This window comes from Phocoena sinus, chromosome 4 (assembly GCF_008692025.1).
Source record: "Phocoena sinus isolate mPhoSin1 chromosome 4, mPhoSin1.pri, whole genome shotgun sequence".
Lineage (NCBI taxonomy): Eukaryota > Metazoa > Chordata > Mammalia > Artiodactyla > Phocoenidae > Phocoena > Phocoena sinus.
The window spans coordinates 78,715,258-78,732,970 of NC_045766.1; the positions used below are offsets into that span (position 1 = coordinate 78,715,258).

The 17,713-nt window shown below is 37.3% G+C and overlaps 1 protein-coding gene across 6 annotated transcripts in view; it reads left to right on the plus strand.

Moving 5' to 3' along the window:
* The window catches only part of GSK3B (glycogen synthase kinase 3 beta), a 202,975-nt gene that overhangs the window by 62,493 nt on the left and 122,769 nt on the right, over positions 1-17,713 (plus strand). For all 6 annotated transcript variants that reach the window (XM_032629875.1, XM_032629878.1, XM_032629872.1 and 3 more), the window contains one exon: positions 7,204-7,397. In XM_032629875.1, coding sequence (XP_032485766.1) covers positions 7,204-7,397 — 194 coding nt within the window. The remainder of the gene's footprint in view (positions 1-7,203; positions 7,398-17,713) is intronic.

The following is a 17,713-nucleotide window of genomic DNA, read 5'->3' on the forward strand; positions in this document are numbered from 1 at the left end:
GATTGGATATTAGTTGTTAAATTATAATTGATAAAGCACATGGGACCAACCTAGAGTAACGAAGTCTTCTGGGAGAAAACAGATCGTGTCCTTCCCATCTTTCCTTTACTGCTGTTTGAAATATAGCATAAAATTTCAGGTTAATAACTTCTTTAAAATGCATATAAAAACGCTTGTAAATTTGTATGCTGTGCTATTGGAAAAGCAGTTTGGATTTAGGGGTGGAGATAACTTTGGTGCGTAGTTCAGGAGAAAGCAACACTGAGTCAGGGTTTTGGGTTGTCAGAAGGTAATATTGAGCATCGAGGGCATGTGTGTCAGGCCAAGAACAGACGTAACCCATTAAAAAGAAATTATAGAGTGCTGATTTTAATATTACGCTCACTAAAGACTAGAATAAATTATATCAGCTTTGTGAGAGCTATTTTTTGGCTTTCTTCTGGATTCACAGCTGTTCAATACTGAAGTTGCCAGAAGTGTGATCACTGCTCAGTGAGTCATTGTGTTTTTTAAAGTAATTATTTGTTTCTTTAGTCTAAGTGTTTACCATTTACTCTTCCCACCCATGTATGGTATACTGTTTCTTTGGTAATATGGTAAACTTCCTCATTAAGAAAGATTTTAATGTATTTGTCTACTTTCTCCCTGCCCCAAATTGGTCAGTTTTTGTAAATCAAACAGATAAGCATGTTTAAGACTTACAAGATTCTAATGTTAATTCCTAAAAGCCAAAGCTCTTTAGACACATGCTGCAAGCCTTTTAGACTTCCATGGGAAATAAACCTGTTTCTAGAATATTGATACATCTTGATACTGTTTCAAGTGAAGGCTTAAGACCAAGTAAAATGTTTATTAATTTTGGGTTTGGTTTGATTTTATTCCAGTTCACTTGAGTTAGAAAAAAGGAAAAAATGTGCTTCATTCCGGTTCATGGTTCATAAGTAAAATAATATTTAAATTCAGACTGTTGAAAATTAGCATGGTTCATTCTGGTTTTTGGTTTAAAGTAAAATTTGGGTTTTAAGAGAAGATTTAAAATTTGAGTAAATTAAAATTAGTTCAAAAGGAGTATAGATAACTTGAAGTAAGAGTTTTGCATCAGAATCTTCTGTAAAATATTTAAAATTTTCAGTTTTGCTGAAAATAGAAAGTTGATTTTAGGACCTTGACCCCTGTGTGTTATTTTCATGGCATAGTCTTAAGCAAAGTAGTGTAGTAGGGTACAGGTTTTAGAGTAAATGGATAGGTCTGAATCCTGTGGGTACACTTTATTGAAGGGGTTACTTTGGGCAAATTACCAATGAACCTTTCAAACATCCTAGTTTCTCCCATTTGTTAAATGATTATCTGACTGAGTACATCACCAAGTTGTACGAATTAAATGGTATTATGGTTCTTTCTCACAATATGGTAGCTAAGGACTTCCTTGGTGGCACAGTGGTTAAGAATCCCCCTGCCGGGCTCCCCTGGTGGCGCAGTGGTTGAGAGTCCACCTGCCGATGCAGGGGACACGGGTTCGTGTCCCGGTAGGGGAAGATCCCACATGCCGCGGAGCGGCTGGGCCCATGAACCATGGCCGCTGAGCCTGCGCATCCGGAGCCTGTTCTCCGCAACGGGAGAGGCCACAACAGTGAGAGGCCGGCGTACAGCAAAAAAAAAAAAAAAAAAAAAAAAGAATCTGCCTGCCAATGCAGGGGACACGTATTCGAGCCCTGGTCCGGGAAGATCCCACATGCCGCGGAGCAACTAAGCGCATGCGCCACAACTGAGTCTGCACTCTAGAGCTCGCGAGCCACAGCTACTAAAGCCCGCATGCCTAGAGCCCGTGCTGTGCAACAAGAGAAGCCACTGCAATGAGAAGCCCGCGCACCATGCTGAAGAGTAGCCCCCACTCGCTGCAACTAGTGAAAGCCGTGCTCAGCAACAAAGACCCAACTCAGCCAAAAAAAAAAAAAAAAAAAAAGTGGTTGCTAGAACTGCATTAAGAATCATTGGGGCGGGGGGCTTTTTAAAAATACAGTTTCGGGCTTCCCTGGTGGCGCAGTGGTTGAGAGTCCGCCTGCCGATGCAGGGGACACGGGTCCGTGCCCCGGTCCGGGAAGATCCCACATGCCGCGGAGCGGCTGGGCCCGTGAGCCATGGCCGCTGAGCCTGCACGTCCGGAGCCTGTGCTCCGCAACGGGAGAGGCCACAACAGTGAGAGGCCCGCGTACTGCAAAAAAAAAAAAATACAGTTTCTGCCCTACTGCAGATTTACTGAGTCTCTCTAGGGGTGAAATTCTAGAATCTTCATTCTTAGTAAACTCTCCAAGGTGACTCTTACGTCCACTGTGAGTGGTGCTTGCAAACTGTAAAATAGTACTCAAGGAATATACTTATATATGTATTGTTGTAAATTGAGCTTCAGACCTCAGAGATGTCCCTTGCCCAGTTCTTATCCATTGCTGCATGCATATTGATGCTCCGAAGAAACCAAAATTACCTGGAAAAGGGTTATGAACAGAGTAATTCTCCTACCTATAAATAGATACACATGTGGCAAATTGTGTTATTTGTTTTGGCTGTTTGTTGTTGCCATGTTTTTAGTAAACCTTCCATTCTGTTTTGCTATTTGTAAGGCTTCTATATACCTTATCCCTAGGGATTTGTATCTGATCAATGGCAAGTGCAAGAAGTAAAAACACTGCTGTTTAGCAGGAAGTAGTCATTTCCCAAATCCTAATAATTCTGCTTGAGTGATTTTTATATAAATTCAAGAGCAGACATTTGCTGGGCCACCTGCATTGTGCTGAACCCTCTGCTAATAAGTACTAGGGAAATAAATCTAAATGATTTAGGTAATGTCTGGCTTTCCTAAGAGCTCATAGTCAAGTGGGGGGCTCGGACTCTTATATAGAACATTGTGATCAGCACTGTAGTAGGGCACGTACCTGGTGGTAAAAGAGCATAGCAGAAGAATTTTTTTTTTTCAACTCCCACTACCAATAATTCTTCAGAGAAACTATAATTTATTGAGCACTCACTATATGGCATGTATTTAAAAAACAAAACAAAACAAAACTGCTTAACCTGTGTTATTTAATCATTACAACAACCCTATGAAGTAGCAGCTATTTACATTTTATAGATACTAAGTGGTAGAATATGTGATTCAAACCTTGGTCTGACTTCAGAGCCCATATTAACACCATTATGCCTCTCTCTAAGGACAAAAATGACTGATTTGTTTTTCTTAAGATTAATTTTATGGTTCTTCAGAATTGATGCTTGTTAATCCCATTGGCATGGTATCTGCCTGTGATTGAAAATGTGGTATTATTGCACTATCAAGGACTTGGGAGTCTTTTCTGTCTCATCTTTATCCTCTATCACCCTATGTTTTCCTTTCATTTCTAGAAGCGATATACAGGAAAACATCTCCAAAAGCCAGCTCATGTATAACATCTGTCCTTTTTTTTTTTTTTTTTTGCTGTACGCGGGCCTCTCACTGTTGTGGCCTCTCCCGTTGCGGAGCACGGGCTCCGGACGCGCAGGCTCAGTGGCCATGGCTCACGGGCCCAGCTGCTCCGCGGCATGTGGGATCTTCCTGGACCAGGGCACGGACCCGTGTCCCCTGCATCGGCAGGCAGACTCTCAACCACTGCGCCACCAGGGAAGCCCCTAAAATTTTTTATCGTGCTGTTGACATTAGGGTTGATTTGACTGATTCAGCTGCTTAGTTTGCATTCTCTTTCTTTCTTCATAGTTTTGCTCCAAGTTATGAGAGCAGTTGCACACTCGCTAGAGCTTCCACATCATAGAGTAGAGGCCCTATTTCTTGACAATAATAAGCTTATTTTAGAATTTGTCTAACTCTGATTTTCTGTGGACCTCAGTTCCTTGTTTCTTATTTCTTTTGCTTATTAATTTTTATGTTGTTTTCATGTCTCTAAGCTGTTGTGTTTATTTAGGGGAGGACATCTTGCTTTAATAGAAGTTCCTTAGCCATATACTTAGGATAAAGAGTTGTTTGAAGTTTAATTTAAAAACCTGAAAATTTGACAGTGGTCAGTGTTTCCCCTTCAGACTATCTTAATCATGCCTGAAAATAAGGTTTTTTGGTTCTTTTAAGTAATTTATATAATAATATTTTTCAATAGACTGTTATATTGTTTTTGAACATCCATAAACATAGCTATCTGTTACATCTCTTCATGAGAAACAATAGTCAGAGCTAGTTTCCTTACTAATCCTATTGTTAGGTTAAAAAGCTTCATAAAAATACCTTGTATCCTCCTTGTATCATACCTGGTGTGCTGGTTTCTCTGGGCTTTGTAGACTTTTAATTTTCTGTTATTTCTACACCGGAGACATTCTTCTGGAGGTAAAGGAAGATTTAATATAGATAGTCGTTGCTGACTTTGTTCAGTTTATTTAGTAGTATGACTTATTAACATCTCTAAAAGTCTCCTAGTTAAAAAGGGTCACAGTTGCTTTTTCTCAGCTCTGAATCATTAAGAAATACTAAAATTAGAATGTCAGTGTCAGATACCTCCTAAATATTTACATATGCCCGAAGTGGCCTTTTGGGTTTTGGATGGATCAATTGTTCTGAGGAGTGACTTCAGAAGACAAAAAAATGTAACCACAAGGTGTTGCTGTGTTTAAGAGACTGAGAACAAGGCTACACATATCATTTTGGGATACATATAAGGGGCTTTGTAAAATTGTATTCTATATTTAACAGCCTTCAATTGAAAGTGGTTGTTCTGCTGCATACCACCTTTCCATTGCTTTATGAGGAGTCTTTTGTGGTTTATATATTTAAGATTTATCCACTGTGCTAAATAGGGGATTTAATTCTGTGTTCTAATCAGAATAGGAAATTCATACCACCTGAGTGAATTTTAATTGTAATAGAGGATCCCAGGAGTTCTCTGGCCAGAAGAGAGTGCCTGAAACTGAGCTGTTCCCACTGCTTTGCTGTTGTTGCTCCTGAGAGACAGTGGCATTTTTTAGGAACCAATTTTATTGTAGTTGGTGTGAAGCTCATGATACCATGCATTCTGGGAAATTCAATATTGGGCAAAGTGGTGACTTTTTATTTTTTAATGAGGCATGTTTGTTATGAATTCTAGCTTTTCATGAGGACTTTGGTTTCTTGGTAGCAGTGTTTAAAACGCTGCTCTGTTGTTAAGATCCAAAGTTACACAGTTTCTAGTAGCAAAAGTTAAATTGTTTGAACATCACAGAATCAATTGTTTTACATTTTTGTTTTCCATATGCTTTTGCTTTGGGATAACTTTCAAAGTCTAATGTTGCCAAAGTATCTTTGGAAAAAGCTGTTTAGCTATTAATAAATGAATAATTGAGGACTGAAAACTACAAAAGATTATTCATGTATTCTGTTACTATTATTCTGGAACTGACCTTTTTTACATCATATTTTCAGAAACATCTGCTTCTTGGGGGGGGGGTGTGGGTAACGGTATATGAAGTCGGTCTTTCAGCTGTAGTAGGAAGGTTGTAAAATAATGGCAGAGGCAGCCTGACGTGAATGAAGAGTTCTTTTACTTAAAGCTTTATGATATTGGACAAGTTAATCTCTCTTACTTTCCTTATTTGCATAGTAAACATGGCCCTCCATTTAAGTATTAGAGTAGATGAAACAATCGGAAAGTTCTTTTGTACAGTGAAATTTTATACAGCTGTTATTTTATTGCTGAGTCAGCAAATTGCAGTGCCAAATGGTGACATGCTTTTCCTTGGCACACTAGCTGCTGACTGTCCCATGCATTACTAATGCTCATACCAAGTCACCCCCGGTGTTACCTTGCCATTCTTTACAGCTCTGCTATTTCAGATCTCTGATGGAGCAGTCTGAAGAGCTTGGTGATTTCTGAATAAAAATTCCAGGATGCTTAGGCACAAAGAGCCATTGTTCCTTGTATACCCAGGATTTCCTACTAGTGGGAGAATATAGTCTGTAAGAGTTCTCAGCAGTTTCTCTAACTGCTCAAAAGAGAACAGAGTAAACCTTTTAATTTTTACTAAGATAGTGAGCAGAGGTTTTTGTTGTTGTTGTTTGGTTTGGTATCTAGGGTTAAATATTACATTATTTTTCTTCTATGAGGTTAGTATGAATTCAGTGAGCATCTTAGAAATGAAATTGCTATAATGGAAGAGTAAGAGAGAGAAGAAAAAGAAGTGAAGTTTAGTCAGTGAGCCTAAGGACTTACATTGTACTGAGAATTGGTTTTAGATTTGTCAGGAAAGAGAGAACAGGCACGAAGTCATAATTGCTACTTCACAAAGATCGTAGTCCCTAGAATCTTTGTGTATTCTGAAATCACTAAAAGAACAATTTAAAGCTTCTTAAAATTAAATGCTAGGTAGTATAGAATGGTTTAGAATAGTTTAAGAATTCCGAGATATGAACTGTGCTTAGTCAAGAAGGAGGTGGCTCTTGAGCTTGAATTGAAGAGTCTTTGGATTGTTACTGGCGAGGAGGGAAGGCAGAAGAGGTAAGGAGATGGTCATGAGTGGGCAGAGACCCCAGAGCTGGAGAGCTAGTTATGAATGAGGCTCAGTTTGAATGGGTTTGATTTTTCTTTTAAGTTTTGCATGTCTTACCCCCAAATTTAACATTCCCCTATTTCTTTTACCCATCAGACCTTTCTTGGAGAGGCATCATTATTTTCTGAAGAAGAAATAAGACACGGAGAAGCAAAAACTCAAAGCCTTACCTTCCTAAAGGGAGAGTGGTCTGAATAGAGTCAGCATATTTAGACTTTTTCAATTGTACTTATCTTATTTTCAAGTAAAATAAGAAAGCCCTGAGGAAAGAATTAGGGCCTTTAGAGTTGGACAGATAAGGATTCTTTGGTGGGTCCATCATTCGCCTTTTGACTGAACAAATGTAACATTCTTCTCATTATGTTTAATATAGGAACAGTTCTGTCTACTTCATGGGGTTGTTTTCATTAAATGAAGTCATATATATAAACTAAGCATGGTGTCTGGTCTATGGAATGACTGAATAAATGGTGGTTAAAATAATTACTTATAATTGAAACAAATAGTTGAAGTAATACTATGTGATAAACTAAGATGAGCATTTAAAAATAATTTGTAGCAAAGAATATAGTTTACTTGCTATACTTTGGCAATTTTCTCTGTTGAATTCTTTACAGTTCTCATTTATCTATCCCTTATTTCTTTTAGGAGACAAGGATGGCAGCAAGGTGACCACAGTGGTGGCAACTCCTGGGCAGGGTCCAGACAGGCCACAAGAAGTCAGCTATACAGACACTAAAGTGATTGGGAATGGGTCATTTGGTGTGGTATATCAAGCCAAACTTTGTGATTCAGGAGAGCTGGTTGCCATCAAGAAAGTATTACAGGACAAGAGATTTAAGGTAAGACCTTCAGTATTTCATGTATTTTGTTGCTGTCAATGCATGTAAATAATTATTTTTTGAGTTGTTTCTCTTTGCTTTAAATTTCATCTATTGAACAAATTTTTATTCAGGTCAACTACTGTAGTGACTTTATTTCGCATTGTGTATTATGTAGAGATAAAATTTACTGAAGATTGCAGTATTTTTTTTGAACTGCTGTGAGTGACATATGTATCTAAAATGCTGTGAAATGTAGATTAAAATTTCTTAATTTCTATTTAAAAATGTGACCTTTCTCTGCCTTGGTTGTCATTGGTGTAGGAGACCAGAGAAACATTACCTGTAGCATATGATCATTTGGTACAGTTGACTATGCTTCCTCTCTTGAAAAATTTCCTTTGAGTCTGTGATATAACACTATCATTTTTTTTCCCCTATAACTGACCTTTCTTTGCTATCTTCTTATGTCTCCCTTTCATCTGCCCCTACAAAGCAGTACTCCCCACAGTTCAGCTTATTTTTATTTCTTACACCGTCTCTTTAGGGTGTCCTGTACGTAGATGGTCAGAGTCACCTGTACGTTATGGTATAGTGGAGAATCAGTGAGACCTGCACTCTAATCAAGGCTCTGCCATTAACAAGCCATGCAACCCCGTTCCCTTCCCTACTCTTCCCACCTCTGCAACATTTTACTGAGAGTCTCCTGTGTACTAGGAACTGTGCTAAACATTGAGGGATTAAAAAAAAAATAAGAGGGGATCACTGCTCTGAAATAGCACACAGCCTAGTGTCTGTATGCTCCAGAATGTCCTGAACTTTCTAAAGAGATTAAAAAAAAAAATTCTGAAGTTTTTGTCTTCAATTCTCTCTCTCCCAAGCACTAGTACCATGTTGCCCAGTGCCCACTGGATCTTGATATCTGAAGGTACTGTTATTTCATATTGGCAAGGTTTCTTATCTAACTCTGACTTAAACTTTCAATCTTAAAGGAAATCCTCTCTATTGGCTCCCATTCCTTGTGGCTCTTTCCTTCTGATGGTTTTCTCATTTACCTGTCATTCAGGCTCTTTCATTCTCTCATACCTCATATCTAGTGATTACCAAATTTGGTTGATTCCCCCCACCCCACCCCACCAACTGCCTTGTTGAGCTATACCTTCTTTCCTTTTCTCATCACTGCTATTCTAGCCAGACCTTTGTCATTATTTGGCTTAACAACTAGTAAGACTCTTGCCTCTGATCTTCTCACTTCCAGTCTTTCTGTATACGGACATTAGAATAATCCCACAGTTCAGTTTGGTCATGTTGTTTCTCCTACACACAAATCTTCTATGGGTTCCTCATAGCCTAGAAAATAAAGCCTGCCCAGTTTTAATTGTACATTCGGGAGCTTCTATAGTCTTGCCTTATCTCCAGATATTCAGCTTTTACAAACCTTATGTATCACTATCTTTGAGATATATTGGTTTTTATGGCCTCTCTGCTTTTGTTCAGTTTCCCTTCTGTCACTTGCATTCTCCTGCTGTCTAAACCGTGTGCATATATAAAGATCCATGTCAGTTTCTTCCTTTATGAAATTTCCCAGATGATTCTAGCCAGCCCTATGGATCTTGCTAGTCTAGATTCCTTGAACACTTATTGTTCATAAACTAGGAAATTCCAAATTTTTTCATGACAAGGACTCCATTTTTATTATGTGTGTCTCCAGGATATCCACACACTTAATGTGTTTTTGAATTAATAGTTGCTGATAGCAGATACTTATCAAATCCTTAAAATATGCCAGGTGATCTCAGGCTTTTACATGAGTAGTTTTATAAGAGCTTTACCGTTAGTCCTGTGATATTGGTACTGTTATTATTCAGATAAGGAAACCTACACACAAAGAGATTATAAATTAACTTGTCCAGGGTCATACAGTTAGCAAGTGGATAGCTGGGCAGGTATTTGAATCCAAGCAGTCTGACTCCAGAGTGCTTTATTATATTTTATCATTGCTGTATCAAACCAGTATATTCTGTTCAGAAGATACTTCGGTTAGTTCTTCTTTTTCTTGCTTTTTAAAAAAATTCTAATTTTTCCCTTTATCATAGTTAAGTTATTCAACTGAAATACAGTTTGGTTCATCTGTTTTTGTATGTATCCCTTTGTAGAACTTTATCAGCATTCTTTTTGACTTTTTAAAAAAAAATTATATTTTCAGTCTGTGAAACACTAATGTGGTTCTAAAAGTCAGAGATACACAAATGTCATTCCCTCTGTCTTGTTTCCACTCACTCCCTCTAGATAGCCAATCTCATTATGTTCTGATTTATTTTTTCTGGGTTTCTTTTGCACAAATGAGCAGTAAGTGTACAATCATCCCTTGGTATCCACAGTGGATTGGTTCCAGGGTACCCAGTGGATACCAAAATCTGCAGATGCTCTAGTTCCGTATATAAAATGGTGTGGTATTTCCATATAACCTAAGCTCATCCTCCCATATACTTTAAACCATCTCTAGAATACTTATAATACCTTGTTGATGCTATGTGAATAGTTGTAAATACTATTTAAATAGTTGCTGATGTGGCAAATTGAAGTTTTGATTTTTGGAACTTTCCAGAGCTTTTCCCCCCTGAATATTTTTGATCCCAGCTTGGCTGAATCCCTGGTTGCGGAATCCATGAATGCAGAGGGTAGACTGTAGTTCTCTTTGTTTCTTTCTTACACAAAGTGTAGTATTAGAGATACTCTTTTGTACTTTCCTTTTCTGTTAACTATAGTTCCTGAAAGTCATATCAGTTCAGAGATTTTTCTCATCCGTTTTAGAGCTTCATAGTATTGCAGAGTTGATTCCAACCATTCTTCTATATATGGATATTGAATTACTTTTCAATATTTTGTAATCTCCAAGGGGGCTGTTATGAAAAACTTTGTGCATAGGTATTTATTATTAGATGTGTATCTTCACAATAAATTAAGAGAACTAGGGCTGCTGAATGAGAACATAAACATATATGTAGTTTTGTATGATATTGCTAAATTCCCCTGCATAAGAGCTTGTACAGATTTGCATTCTCTCTAGTAATATATGAATGCCTTTTTACCCACAAGGTTTGACAACATGCATTGATTTACTTTTTCAGTTTTTGCCAATCTGATAGGTGAGAAATGGTATCTCATTGTAGTTTTAATTTACAATCTTATGAATGTAGTTTAACATCCTTTCATGTGTTTAATGTCCACTTTTATCATATCTGGATTTTAGTTGTGATTAGAAAGCCTCTTCCTTATAAAGTCTTACAGAAAGCCTTTTCCTCAGGTTAAAGAGAAATTCATCCATATTTTCTAGCACTTGTAAGTTTTCACTTTTTACAGTTAGATCCCTGATCCATTTGAAGTTTGTTCCTGTTTGTGGAGTTTATTCCTGTGTATGGTATGAGTTATTGATCTAATTTTATCCTTTCTAAATCATTAATCATTTGTCTCATTTATTTAAAAATCTATGTTTGTTCCAGTGATTTGAGATGCTATTGTTATTATATGCTGAATTTCCACGGTAATTGGTCTATTTCTGGACTTTCCATTCTGTTCTACTAGGTCATTTGCATATATCTAAGTCAGTACCACATTGTTTTAATTATAGAGCTCTATAGTATATTTCAGTGTCTGGTAGGGCTAATCTGCCCATGTAGCTTTTCTTTTTCATGTTTTTCTAGCTATTTTTGGATGTTTATTTTTCCCGATGAACTTTGGTATCAGTTTGACTAACTCCATGAAAAAGCTCATTGATATTTTTAATTGGAATTTCATCAATTTCAACTTTATAAACTAACTTAGGGAGTTAAATCACCTGTCCATGATGCTGAATTACCTTATCCAGGAATAAGAGATGCCTTTCCATTTGTTCAAGTTTACTTTTATATCTTTTAGGAGTTTTACTTATATAGGCTTTGACATTTCTTATTAAGCTTATTTTATTGCTTCTGTTGCTATTATATAATTTTGTTTTTATTTTTTTCTGCTAAATGCTATAACGTGGCAGACTGTGTGACACCAGGCTCAGTTCTTTCCAGTGTATCACCTTTTCTTTGTGAAACTTAAGTATTCTTTGTTCTCCTTGCTAAATGTTAGCTGTTTCCAAAAATATAAAATTTGGTGTATTGACTGATTCATTTCTCTTGATTATCATAAAATAGGCATTTTTTCTGACAACTTAAAATTCTGTAGTTTCACATTTGTAATTTTTACATAGCTGCTACCTAGGATTAAATAATCATGTATTTTGCATTAAATAATTACGTGTTTTCAGGAAAAGGTGGAATAGGATCTTCTTGCACAATTACATAAACCAACATGCTTAACCTGCTGGTGTCAGTGAGAGGCAGTTTGTTGTGGTGAAAAAACAAGAAGAGAAAGAATGGTCAGAGATAGAAAGAAAACAAGAGTAATTATCCCTGCACTGTAGTCATGAAAACTATATCTAAGATAGTGAACCTTTTTTTTTTTTTTAAAGAATTTCTGGTGTAACAAGTTTCATTTCAGTAGTGTTTTACTTACAATTTGAATACTTTTTTCCTTCTGGACCCATCATACTGTGGCAAATAACTAAAATTAAGCAACTTCAATTGGCCAGTTTGAAAGTGCTTGTGATAGAAAATGCTATTGTGGTGTTAGGGGTAGAGTCCAGCTAGGAAACTAATGTAGGAGACCTTTGATATTAGAGCAGGGAGAAGATTAATCAATCCCAAAGGCTACAGATGGTTGTTGGGGCTGGCTTTTCCAATTTGAAAATCAGTAAGCTACATTTTAATTAATTAGTAATCAGCTTCATTAACTATTAATTTCAGTTCTCCTTTGAACCAAGTCATAGGTTTCAGGTGTCCTGCTTAGTTTCATTTGTTCTGTAGTTAGGATGTGGGGGTGAAGTGAAGTGTCACTGTTGTTCTGTTGTGAATAGAGAATTTGAGCCCTACTTTAATATATACCATTTTGGAGAGTGAGGAGAGAGAATGTCTGGGCTCAGTCCTTAGGGATATGATTATTTTCTGTATGATATTCTGGAGACAACAAAGGAGAAATAAGACCTTGGTCCACTATTAGTTTTGTAAGCTTAAGTATATCCATTAACTTTATGAGCTTCAATTTCATCATGTGTACAATGGGAATGCTGTTACTACAGCAATGCCCCAGTCCAGTGTTTGGTGCATAAAAGAACTCAATAAGGAGCTTCCCTGGTGGCGCAGTGGTTGAGAGTCTGCCTGCCGATGCAGGGGACACGGGTTAGTGCCCCGGTCCGGGAAGATCCCACATGCCGCGGAGCGGCTGGGCCTGTGAGCCGTGGCCGCTGAGCCTGCACGTCCGGAGCCTGCGCTCCGCAACGGGAGAGGCCCGTGTACCGCAAAAAAAAAAGAAGAAAAAATAAAAGAACTCAAGAAGTATTGTGCTCCCTTTTTTTTTTTTTTTTTTTTTTTTTTTTTTTTTTTTTTTTGCGGTACTCGGGCCTCTCACTGTTGTGGCCACTCCCGTTGCAGAGCACAGGCTCCGGACGCGCAGGCTCAGCGGCCATGGCTCACGGGCCCAGCCGCTCCGCGGCATGTGGGATCTTCCCGGACTGGGGCACGAACCCGTGTCCCCTGCATCGGCAGGCGGACTCTCAACCACTGCGCCACCAGGGAAGCCCTGTGCTCCCTTTTTACTCCAACATTGTGTGAATCAAAAGAAACAATGTATTATGAAAACATTTACTGAATTTTAAAACTCCTTATAATTAAGTTCTATTGGTTTTAATTTTAGGCTTCTGAAGTACTACAAACTGCTATTTACTTTGGATTTTTTTCAGTGCAAGGTTGAACCATCAGAGGAGTCCAGTGTCTCCTGGGAAAAGAGCTTCATTAAATATGTCTGCCATGCTGAGTCATTGGCAGGGAACAGCTCATGAGAAGCTTGGCTTGGCCCCAAACAAGAGAATAGCTTTGAGAGTTCAGCAGCTGGGACCATTGGTCAATAATGTTTCCTGCAGTGGGATATCTGAGAGGCACATTTTCATAGTTGACATACCAAACTTCCTAAGGATATAGACTATTTTATGCTACTTTCCCAAGTGCCTATGTAGGATGACTGATAAAATATTTTTTCAAATTGAATTTTCAGAGACTGTACAAAGGTTTATTGGTAAGGATTCTATTGATTTTGCTTTAAAATTATATATAGTTTTATTGCCTCCATTATTCCAGAGAGAAAAAATGGAGGCATGATATTGTGGTCCTGAGTGTCTTCTTTCTGCCTTTCAGTGGCTTGAATGGCTTGAGAGAAAGAGAAATAAAACTTAATAGAAGGCAGCCAGAGCAATTAGGCAAGAAAAAGAAGTAAAAGGCATCCAAATTGGAAAGGAAGAAATGAAACTGTCACTGTTTGCAGATGACATAATATTACATATGGAAAATCCTAAAGGCTCCATTAAAAACAAAAACTGTTAGAATAAACTAATTCAGTAAAGTTGCAGGATGCAGATCAGTGCACACAAATCTCTTGCATTTCTGTATACTAATAACAAACTATCAGAAAGAGAAATAAAGAAAACAATCTCATTAACAGTTGCACTGAAAAGAATAAAATACCTAGGAATATATTTGACCAAGGAAATGAAAGACCTGTATATTGAAAACTCTAAGACATTAATGAAAGAAATTGTTGAAGACACAAATAAATGGAAAGATATTATGTGCTTGTGGATTGAATCAATATTGTTAAAATGTCCATACTACCCAAAACAATCTATGGATTCACTGCAATCCCTATCAAAATTCCAATGTCATTTTTCAAAGAAATAGAACAAATAATCCTGAAATTTGTATAGAACCACAAAAACCTCAAATAGTCAAAGCATTCTTGAGAAAGAAGAACAAAGCTGGAGATATAATGCTTCATGATTTCAAACTATATTACACAGCTACAGCAATTAAAGCAATATAGTATTAGCATAAAACCAGACACATAGATCAGTGGGACAGAATGGAGAATCCAGGAATAAACCCACACATGGTCAATTAATTTACAGTGAAGGAGACAAGACTATACAGTGAGGAAAGGACAGCCTTTTCAATAAATGGTGTTGGGAAAACTGAAGAGCCACATGCAAAAGAATGAAACTTGACAACTGTCTTATACCATACACAAAAATTAACTCAAAATGGATTAAAGACCTGAGTTTAAGACCTGAAACCATAAAACTAGAAGAAAACATAAATGGTAAACTACTTGATGTAGGTCTTGGTGATGATTTTTTGAATCTGACACTAAAACTAGAGGCAACAAAAGCAAAAATAAACAAGTGGGACTACATCAAACTAAAAAGCTTCTGCACAGCAAAGGAAACCATCAACAAAATGAAAAGGCAGCCCACTGAATGGGATAAAATATTCACAAATCATATGTCTGATAACAGGCTAATATAAAAAAAAAAACCCCAACAATCCAATTAAAAAATGGGCACAGGACCTGAATAGACATTTTCCTGAAGAAGACATACAGATGGCTGACAAGTACATGAAAAGATGCTCAACATCACTAATCATCAGGGAAAGGCAAATCAAAACCACAATGAGATATCACCTCACACCTGTTAGAATGGCTATTATGAAAAAGACAAGAAATAACAAGTGTTGGCAAGGATGCGGAGAAAGGGAACATTTGTGTGCTGTTTGTGGGAATGTAGATTGGTACAGGCACTATGGAAAACGGTATGGAGTTTCCTCAAAATATTAAAAATAGAACTACCATAGGATCCAGCAATTCTACTTTTGGATATTTATCTGAAGAAAATGAAAATAACTAACTTGAAAAGATATATGTACCCCATGTTCATTGCAGCATTATTTACAATAGTCAGGATATGGAAACAACCTAAGTGCCCATCAGTGGATGAATGGATAAAGAAATTGTGGTGTGTGTGTGTGTGTGTGTGTGTGTGTGTGTGTTGTGTGTATGATGGAACATTATTCAGCCGTAAAGAGAAGGAAATCCTGACATTGTGACAACATGGATAGACCTTGAGGGCATTATGCTAGGTGAAATAAGTCAGACAGAATAACACAAATGCCATATGCTCTCTCTTATGTATGAAATCTTAAAAAATGAACAGCAGCAACAATAAAAAACAAGCGTGTAGATATAGAGAACAGATTGGTGGTTGCCAGAGGCAGGAGGTGGGAGAAATAGGTGAAGGGGGTCAAAAGGTAAAAAGAAAAAAGAAAATAAAACTTAAATATGAGGCATAGTACACTTCTGAGTTTTCTCACTTTTTTTCTTTTAATTTTATTATCCTTTAGTGTTTATACCTTTTCAAATTCCTATATTTCTGTGGTAAGTTCCAAAGAAGTGTTTAGCATCCGGAGTTAGATCTGCTCTTTTGACTAGTTTCACTGAAGGCTTTGCAATTTTTGTGGATGGTCAGCTGCTTGATTCTTTTTTTATTAACAGTTTTATTGAGATATAATTCCTATACCATAAATTTCACCCTTTTAAAGTAAACACTCTTTCACCCTTTTAAAGTATATACATTGGTTTCAGTATAGTCACAGAGTTGTGCAACTGTCACTACTAATTCTAGAATATTTTCATCACCTCAAGAAGGAACTCTTTTAATAGTTCCCTATTCAATTCTTATTAATAGTCCCTCCCCATCCTCCTCTTCCCCTAGGCCCTGGCAATCACTAATCTACTTTCCATCTCTATGGATTTGCCCATTCTGGACATTTCATATAAATGGAATCATAATATATGACCTTTTTGTTTCTGTCTTCTTTCACTTGGAATAATGTATTCAAGGTTCATCCACGTTGTACTGTCTCATTACTTAAGTACTTTTTGTGGATGAATAATATTCCATTTTATGGATATGCTGCATTTTGTTTATCCATTTGTCAGTTGATGAACATCTGAGTTGTCTTCATTTTTTGGCTATAATGAATGATGCTCCTCTGAACATTTGCATACAAGTTTTTGTGGGGACTTTTTTTTTTTTTAACAGTTCTCTTGGGAATATACTTGGAAGTATGGTGGGTCATATGGTGACTCTGTGCTTAACATTATGAGGAAGTGTGAACTTGTTTTCCAAAGCCACTGTACCATTCTACAATCTACAAGCACTGGATAAACATTGCAGTTTCTCCACATCATTGCCAATACTTGTTATTATCTGGTTTTTGATGGTATCTGTCTTAGAGTAAACTGATACATCTTGTCTTGATTTGAATTTCCTGGCGGCTAATGGGCATCTCTTCATCTTTTATTGGCCATTAGTATGTGTTCTTTGGAGAAATGTCTGTTGAATTTCTTTTTTTTAATTAATTAACTAATTAACTATTATTTTTGGCTGCGTTGGGTATTCGTTGCTGCGTGTGGGCTTTCTCTAGTTGTGGCAGTCGGGGGCTACTCTTCATTGTGGTGTGTGAGCTTCTCATTGTGGTGGCTTCTCTTGTTACGGAGCACGGGCTCTAGGTGCGCGGGCTTCAGTAGCTGTGGCTCTTGGGCTCTAGAGAGCAGGCTCAGTAGTTGTGGTGCACGGGCTTAGTTGCTACCTGGCATGTGGGATCTTCCCGGACCAGGGCTCGAAACTGTGTCCCCTGCATTGGCAGGCAGATTCTTAACCACTGTGACACCAGGAAAGTCCCTGTCTGTTGAATTTCTTTACCCACTAGAATTTTTTTTTAATTTGAAAATTTCTCTTTTTAACAGATAACTATTTTTTGAGCAGTTTTAGTTTTACAGAAAAATGAATGGAAAGTACAGTGTTCCTGTATACACTCTTCTCCTCAGTTCCCCCGTTTTCAACCTTTTGCATTAATGTAGATTTGTTACAATCGTAGCAATATTGATGTATTAGTAGTAATTAAAGTCCACAGTTTGCATTATGGTTCAGTATTTGTGTTGTATAGTCTGTGGACTTTGGCAAATGTATAATGACATGTTTCCATCATTACAGTGTCATGCAGAATAGTTTCACTGCCCTAAAAATTTCCTGAGCTCCACCTGTTCATCCCTCCCTTCCTCACCTCAACCCTGACAACCATTGATTTTAAAAAAAACTGTTTCTGTAGTTTTGCCTCTTCTAGAATGTCATATACTTGGAATCAAACAGTACATACATAGCCTTTTCAGATTGACTTTTTTCACTTAGCAGTATGCATTTAATGTGCCTGCATAGCTTTTCTTGGCGTGATAGCTCATTTCTTTTTCTCTCAGAAAAAATACAATTATATGCATATACTACATTTTGGGTTTTTTTATTTGCTTATTGAAGGACATCTTGGTTGCTTCCAGGTTTTGGCAGTTATGAATAAAGTTGCTGT